We start from the raw sequence: 8232 nt of genomic DNA, 5'->3' as shown, positions 1-8232 counted from the left end.
GCAGACTGGAAGATAAAGTCCGGACTAAGGCTTCTCGGGACTGAGTGCTAGCGGGAATAGGGCAAAGGTTCCAAATGAGGAAACATGTCAAGGTGGAACTGGCTGGGTCCAACGCTCGACTGGATGTAGGGTCTGGAGGGAAAGTTTTAGGGGGAGCTCCCAGGTTCCTGGCTTGAGTCACTTGGCGATGCGCTGTTTAAAGATCATTTCTGTTTTACTTGAGACAGGGTCTCAAGTAGCCCAGGCTGACCTTGAACTCCTGATCATCCTGCCTCCACCTTCCTAGTGTGGTCTTTGAGGGTCTCTGCCACAACTCTGCCCAAAAGATGAAGCTCAGAGATCAGGCTTGGGGTCGGGGTGTGAGTGGGATGTGGGGGGGATAGGGTAGGGTGGGAGTGTTTCCTTCTAGGCATTTGTGTTGAAGGCATTGCTGGGTGAGAACAGTGACCTCTGGGGCTGTCACCCCTGTTGGGCCTACAGATACATACATTTTATAAAATAGTTTTAATATATATATATAAATTATTGGTTTAATTTTTTTCTTTTTTTGTCTTTTTCTTCCTTTTTTTTTTTTTTTTTTTTTTTTTTCTTTTTTTTTTTTTTTTTTTTTTGATTTAAGTATTTTTTTTTCTTGTGGTTTTGCTTCACTGTAGCCCAGACTGGCCTTAAACTCTATGTAGCTGAGGACACCCTGGGCTCTCTTATCCTGTTTTTCAGAACACGCATTACAGGATAATCTTAATTTGTGGTCCCCTACAGGGGTAACTTTTAGTGGACAGAGTTCATGAGAACGCAGCGGTCCTAATACGGAGCCAGGGACATTATCTTTGCCACAGGCGTCTGACCAAGTATGTGGCTCCACTAAGAACACCGGGGCCGGGGTGGAATCGTCCGCTTCGCCACAGCCGCGCAGCCGCATTTCTCAGCTCGCGAGCACTGCGGTCTCCACAGTAACGGCCATTCCCCCGGCCGCCACCCCCAGCCTTGCCCCGCATTGTCCAGCTCCACGGCAACAGCGGGCACGCGGCAGCGGGCAGCCCCAGGCCGGGCCGCAGGGCGCCCGTCGCTCCCAGACAGCGGGACCGGGCAGCGGGCGCCCCGACGGCATGCCGGAGAAGCGGCTCTCGGCCGGTAGGTGGGACCCCATGCCCCGCTCCCGCCCCCGCTCCGGTCCTTCTCCCGCGCTGCACTAGCTCGCCATAGTCTCCATTTGCAGCTGGAAGCCTTAGGCTAGCTCCAGGGCCACCGTGGGTTCCAAGTCAGAGTCCAGAGACCTCTCCTCCCTACCTCCACCTTGAATATTCTAGTTTAAAAATCTAATCCATGCGCGAATAATAAACATTTTACTGAGTTCACCCCGAGGATGCACTAGGTGCTGCCCTACTTTATCAGAGAATTTCATTTAGTCTAGAAGGAAGTCAGATGGATCTGAGTGCGAAAATGTAACGTTTTGTCTCGTTTCAGACCCGCCAAATATTACAGAAGAAGAATTTGTAAGTAAATTTAGAGGGGCTACTTAGTATCCCGCCCCCACCCGGTTTTTGATTTCATAGAAAAGATTAGATCGCGGGAGAAGCACGGGCTTTTCCTCTTCGCCATTTCAGTAAACACAGGGGCGAGAACCACACACAGGCTCTTTACATGCTCGGCTGATTTGTGCGTGGACGTTAATTATCGTCAAAGCTGTTTCCTGTAAAAGACGCGTTTAATTTCTCCGTGCTCCCAGAGTCTCCGGCATCGCAGGCTTATCCCATGGTTTAGTGTGCTTGGCAGTTCCTGGTTGCTATAAACGTTAGTATAGAAGAAAAGGGGTCATTTTAGGGATAGGGTGGCTCACATTTATAATGCCAGCATCAGGGATGGTTGGCAAGAGGATTGGGAGTTGAAGGTCATTCTTTTTTCTTTCCTTCCCCCCCCCCCCCCCCCGAGATAAGGTTTCTCCGTGTAGAACTCTGGCACTAGCTCTTGTAGACCAGGCTGGCCTCGAACTCACGGAGATCCGCCTGCCTCTGCCTCCTGAGTGCTGGGATTAAAGGCGTGGGTGGCCACCACCGTCCAGCTAAGGTCATTCTTTGTCACACAGCAAAGTCCAAGGTTACATGAGACCCTGTCTTAAAAAATAAAAACCCGGGCATGGTAGTGTGCCTTAATCCCAGAATTTGGGAGGCAGAGACAAATGGCACATCTCTGTGAGTTCGAGGCCCGCTGGTCTATGGAGAAAGTTCCAGAACAGCCAGAGCTACATAGAGAAACCTGCCTCAAACAAACAAACAAAAACCTAAATAAATAATAACAAAAAAATTAAAAAACCCTTAAAATAACCAACCAAACAACCAAAACAACAACAACAAAGCGGTCCATTTATAATTGTTTAAATTTTTTTCTACACATGGTTCTCAGGTAGGAATTTTGGAGAAACTGAGCGTCCTAACTGAGCATCTGCAAACACACACCAGTTGGGAGAATGCTCTTTGGAACGCGTTCTGTGAAGCCCATTCCTTATCTGAGGAACTCACTCAGGGTCCAGCTAGACACCAGTAAGGCTTATGCTAAGGTCTGAGTCAGAGCTCCGACCATTTTCACTGTTTGCAGCGTCCTTCACCAGCTATTTCTCTTGCTGGCTGGTATCTCACTTACTTTTGGCTCTTCGTTCAACAGTCATGAGTGACTGTATACTCAAAGTATTGTCCAAAATGCTGGGGTGAAATTTCAACACATTTACAGTCCAGGGGGGCTTCATAGTGGAGAGGGGAATACGTCAGCTTATCCTGGAAGAAGGGTGGAGGAGGGGGCCGGAGGGAGGAGGAAGCTGAAAGAGCAGCTCCAAAAGTCTCTCCACACTAACATACAGGTACACGCAGTACGTCAGAAGTGCTCCAGCATATCGGCTAAGCCTCATTTAGTGGGAAATTGGAGTTACTCCAGGCACTAAGCCGGAAGCGCTTGTCAGGGCTGCAGGATTTCTGAGCCAGCTGGTCCTTTCCAGCGCAGCTCCCCCTGGGCATCTTAAGAGCACTTAACACACCACTTAACATTAGAGTGTTCGCACTGGAGACTCTCTGGCCTGGTCACACTCCCCTGGGCTTCGCAGGCACCCACTGTCTTCTTCCCCCCTTTCCAGCTTCCCTTTCCCCTCTCCCGTGAAACTGTTGTCCCTTGGGCTCTGTTCTCCAGCACTTTGAGAGTGAGCTCCTCTTTTGTCCACGCCGTCCCACCAGCCCATCTGCTGTCTCTTAAATCAGTGTCTCGCTATAGAACCTGTGCTGGCCTGGAACGTGCTGTGTCTGCAGCTCAGACTTTCCATCCAGCTGCTCCAGCCCCCCTCCCCGCCCCCCCGTGCTGGGATGGGTTACAGATGTGTGCCACCACACCTGGGTCCAGACACAGCTTCTGATGCCCCTGCCTACCCAGTGAGCTATCAGGATGTCCCCACGTCACCTCTCCAGACCGCTTCCTCCCGCTCTCCAGCCCCCAGTTCGGCTTTCCCATTGCTTGCTTGTATTTTGGTTAATGGTATACTGGGTATACCCAGCTCTTTCTTCACGCCTTGCCTGCAAGCATCCACCTTTGCCTCCTTCCCTGGCTGTGCCTGCCTCTGCATCTGCACACCTGCTGTTTCATCTCAGGTTCCATGTCCAGGCAGAGCTTGGCTGTAGTCCTAGCGGGTATGACCGCTTCTCAACTGTATGTATTCCTTCCCTCAACTGTAGCTTTTCTTTGTCTGACGCGTAAAGTGCAAACTTCTGCCCGTCAGTTGTACTGGATTCTGTCTCATCTCTCCTCCCATGGCTTATGCTGCTGTTAACCCTTTCCTGAGTCCCACTGGAAGGAACTTGATTAGTAGCTGGTATCCTTGAATGCTGACCACAGACTAATATTTAACCCCAAGACAGCCCTGGGAGGTGAGTGACGGCTACTTCCCACATGTCATAGCCGAGGGAGTCAAAGCCCACAGAGGTGAACCACCACCGAGGCCACTTATCTAGTAGCCCATAGGGCCCTTCGAGCGTTCAGTTGTCCTTAGTCTGGCCTCCCACCCCGGCTCTCTGTGGTGAGCATCACATCCGCCCTGTGCCCTGTTCCGAGCTCACAGAGCACTTCCACGTGCCTCGGGCCCCAGCCAAGCTGCCCTGTTTTGCCTCCTGCCTTTGCTGTCGGCCTGACTGGGTTGCCCCTCCCCATTTGTTTCACAGTCTGGCACATTCCTTCAGGCTCAGCTCATCCCCACGAAACCTTCCCAACCTAGCATCACGCAGACTGCCTTGGCGCTCTGGACAGCTTCCCGTGGAAACCAGCCTGTGGCCAGATTCTCAAACTCACATGTTCAACCAAGTGTTGGCTATTCACTTAAATAATTAGCCCGCCTCGGACACGTGCTTGGCCTTGCTTCTCTGAATGCGATGGTGGTGTTCTCATCAACAAGCTACGTATTCTTAGGAAAAGTGGGGTAGGGACCCTCAAGCCTTGTTTTTTTGTCTCTCCTGAAGTTAGTTAAACTGTCATGTGGGTTCTGGTTGGTAGGCTGTAAGAAGCACTGCTGTGCCCAGCCCTGGAGAGCTGATGTTTACAACATCACGTGACTGGCCCCTTTGTCACAGCCTTGTTATTGTGGTCAAGCCACATTCAGATGCTGGGTTACTGAGATCCTGAAATTCATGTAAGTATAGGAAGGAAGAGAGAGCCAGTTTCCTTCTCGCTCGCTGGAACGGTGATCTGAGGCCGGCATCTTGAGGATAACAGAGTCATGTGATCAGGGATCCTCAGTGACAGCGCAGAAATGTTCTGTGTCATTTAGGAGGCGGTGCTTTGGTGTTCCAGTGTTTATAATAACCTTCACCATATTTTCTTAACCAGTAACCCAAAACTCCTTTGTTGTTACGGGTGTCTACAGAAGAGCTTAACCTTCCCCTGGGGTCTTCACTCTCAAAGCAGGGAGTCATACGTTTGGAATCAACTGCTTGTCTGCCAGGGGCATCAGATATATTGAAATCCCAGTTTTTAGGTGGCAGGCTTGTTTTGGGGCTGAGTCTTGCTATGTAGACCTGGCTAGCCTGGAACTTGATGTAGACTATACTGTCCTTGGACTTGGTATGTAGCAGGCTGATCCTCCTGCCTCTGCCTCCCACATGCTGGACTGTAGCACAAATCACCATGCCCAGCTATTAAAATATTTTATGTATAAGTTTTGAAGTCTCATAACAAAACTGTGGGCTGGCACTGTCTCGGCACCCTTATATTTCCCAAAGCACACTGTACAGAGCGTCTTACTCAGATGATTAGTTTGGCTCAGTGGATTGCTTTTCATTTGTTTATTTTAGTTTTTGAAAGGGGGTGTTAGGTAGTCTGAGCTGGCTTCTAACTCTGTGTAATGATGGCCTGAGCCTCTTATCCTCTGGCCTCTGCCTCCCAAGTGCTGCAGTTATAGGCACGTGACACCTACCCCGCTTAACGGCTTCATTGTGTTTGACTGGGCTTCGGGAATTTTCTTTGGGAAAATAGTACAAAAATGAACATATTTTTATGTCCTTTGTGGAGCATTTTTTGTTTGTTTTGTTTTTTCTTTTTCTCTTTCTTTCTTTCTTTTTTTTTTTTTTTTTTTTTTTTTTTTTTTTTNCGAGACAGGGTTTCTCTGTGGCTTTGGAGCCTGTCCCGGAACTAGCTCTTGTAGACTAGGCTGGTCTCGAACTCACATAGATCCGCCTGCCTCTGCCTCCCAAGCACTGGGATTAAAGGCATGCACCACCACGGCCCAGCTCAACATATTTTTATTTATGTAAATGATGCATGAGTTCTTACAAAGAAATAATACTGGTGAGTGAATGTTTCCCTCACTACTTGCGATCCTGGCCCCTCCTCTTGCTTTCCCAGAGCATCAGATCCACAACACAGATCTCCACAGCAAAGGCCTGCGTGTGGGTTGTCTTGTCACACATGCAGTGTGCACAAGTTTATGAGTGGCTCCTGAGCCAGGAGTGGTGGCACACGTCATTAATCCAGCGCTTGGGAGGCAGAGGCAGACGGATCTCTGCGAGTTCGAGGCCAGCCTGGTCTATAGAGCGAGTTCAAGGACAGTCAGGACTACACAGAGAAACCCTGTCTCAAAAAATCAAGATAGATAGATCTAGTTTTGTATTTTTTTTAAACAGTAAAACAGAGTACATTAGGCTTAACAAGGATTTAAATATCTGAGTTTTAAATTCTGATTGTTTTCCTCTTGTGTGCCTTAAAAATAATTTGTTATGGGAAAAAGCTTTATAAGTAAAAAAATCTTAACATTTTGAAGAAAATAATTTGTTGGAACTATGGGAATAGGTGTATCATTTTCCAAAATGTGTGTGTGTGTGTGTGTGTGCGCGTGCGGTACAGGCACACTCAGAGACTGGAAGAGAGCATTGGATCCCCTGGAGCTGAGTTACAGGTGGTTGTGAATTGGAAACCAAATTTGGGTCCTCTGCAAAAGCAGAGTGAGTTTTAACTGCTGAGGCCCCTGCCGTATATGTGTGTGTGTGTAATTTTTTGTTGAAGGTTTTCTCATATATAAATCCATAGTTTCATTGGCTTTAAAAGCAGACAAGGGGCTGGAAAGATGGCTCCGTATCTAAGAGCACCTGACAGATCCCCCAGAGTAACCAAGTCTGATTCCCAGCACACACGGCAGGTTGCAGTGACCTGTAACTCCAGTTCCAAGGGGTCTGATGCCCTCTTCTGGCCTCTTCGGGTATTTCATACAAGTGGTGTACAGACCCTTGCATTCAGATAAAACAGTCATATACCTAAAATAAGTTAAAATAACATTTAAAGCTCAAGTTAAAATTGCTTAAAATAAAAAACAATTTGTAAATAGGAAATATGTCTTTATCTTACCAGCAAATTAAAAGGGACTTTAGCCAGGTGGGGTACCACATAGCTGTAATCACCGTACTTGGGAGGTGGAGGCAGGAGGATCAGGACTTCAAGGTCACCCCCAACACGGAGAGTTCGAGTTCAGCTGCAGCTGTACTAGACGCTGTGTTAAACAAACAAAAAACCTTGAGGACCCAAATGCCTGCTGTGATGATCTGAATGAGAACAGTCCCCATGTTTTAATACCTGGTCCCCATAATTGGTGAGCTAGTTGGAAAGGATTAGGAGTGGCCTTATTGTAGGAGGTTTGTCACTGAGGGTGGGCTTCGAGGTTTCAGAAGCCCATGCCACCCCCACGTAGCTCTCTCTGTGTCTCACACTTGTCGGGAAGGGTGTAGCTCTCAGTTACCGCTGTGCCTCCGCCACCACGCCCTCTGCTGTGATGACCGTGGACTCACCCTCTGAAACCATCAGCACCGATAAACCCTTCCTTCTATAGGGTGCCTTGGTCATGGTGTCTAATCACAGCAACACAGACGGGATTAAGGCACCTGCTGTGGCATTGTCATGACCAAGCTGAACGCAGTCTCAACCGTGTGGTGGCCTAAACGTGACCCGCCTAATGGCAGCATGACGTCAGTTACATGCACAGCATGACGTCAGTTACAGGCACAGCATGACGTCAGTTACAGGCACAGCATGACGGCAGTTACAGGCACAGCATGACGTCAGTTACAGGCACAGCACGACGTCAGTTACAGGCACAGCATGACGTCAGTTACAGACGCAGCATGACGTCAGTTACAGGCGCAGCATGACGTCAGTTACAGGCACAGCATGACGTCAGTTACAGGCGCAGCATGACGTCAGTTACAGGCGCAGCACGAATGCAGGGAAATCTTATAAGGCCCTGGCCCTGGATGGCTGCTGAGAGGGGAGGGTAGTTTTCCCCGGGGATGGGCCCCTGACAGGTCGTTGAGGCCCAAATGGCCATCTCTAAACACACACATATGAACCACACAAATGGATCCAGTGAGTTATGCGTCTCTCTGTGTGACTGTTGTAATAATAGTTGAAGAAGAGGGAAGTTGAGAGGGAGGAGGAGAGCACAGGAGGCTGTCACAGGGGAGAGGAGGCTTAGAAATGATGTAAATATAGGATTATGGAAGAAACTGTCAAAAATTAATTTTAAAAGGGATTTTAGATTCAAATACTATTTACAGTATTTAATTGTGAAAACCGGTGTTTGTTTTCAACCAAGGCTGAGCTGTCTCAGAGTCACCCTGCTGATTTATAGCTTGGATATAATTATAGTAATCAGATCTCCAGAGCATGAAAATTGCATCCTTACCTGTGGTGGTTTGAATGAAAATGGCCCTATTAGGAGGT

The 8232-nt window shown here is 48.5% G+C and overlaps 1 protein-coding gene across 2 annotated transcripts in view; it reads left to right on the top strand.

Annotated features, from left to right (window-relative positions):
- Window positions 1-929: 929 nt before the first annotated feature.
- The window catches only part of Rgs22 (regulator of G protein signaling 22), a 101509-nt gene continuing 94206 nt past the window's right edge, over window positions 930-8232 (top strand). For both annotated transcript variants that reach the window (XM_050162899.1, XM_050162892.1), the window contains exons 1-2: window positions 930-1131; window positions 1465-1493. In XM_050162899.1, coding sequence (XP_050018856.1) covers window positions 1107-1131; window positions 1465-1493 — 54 coding nt within the window. In that variant the 5' untranslated portion in view covers window positions 930-1106. The remainder of the gene's footprint in view (window positions 1132-1464; window positions 1494-8232) is intronic.

Source organism: Alexandromys fortis, unplaced genomic scaffold, assembly GCF_014885135.2.
Source record: "Alexandromys fortis isolate MF-2015 unplaced genomic scaffold, M_Fortis_MF-2015_v1.1 scaffold_17, whole genome shotgun sequence".
Taxonomy (NCBI): domain Eukaryota; kingdom Metazoa; phylum Chordata; class Mammalia; order Rodentia; family Cricetidae; genus Alexandromys; species Alexandromys fortis.
Note: the sequence above shows the minus strand (reverse complement) of the source record. Positions and strands in the feature narration are given on the sequence as shown.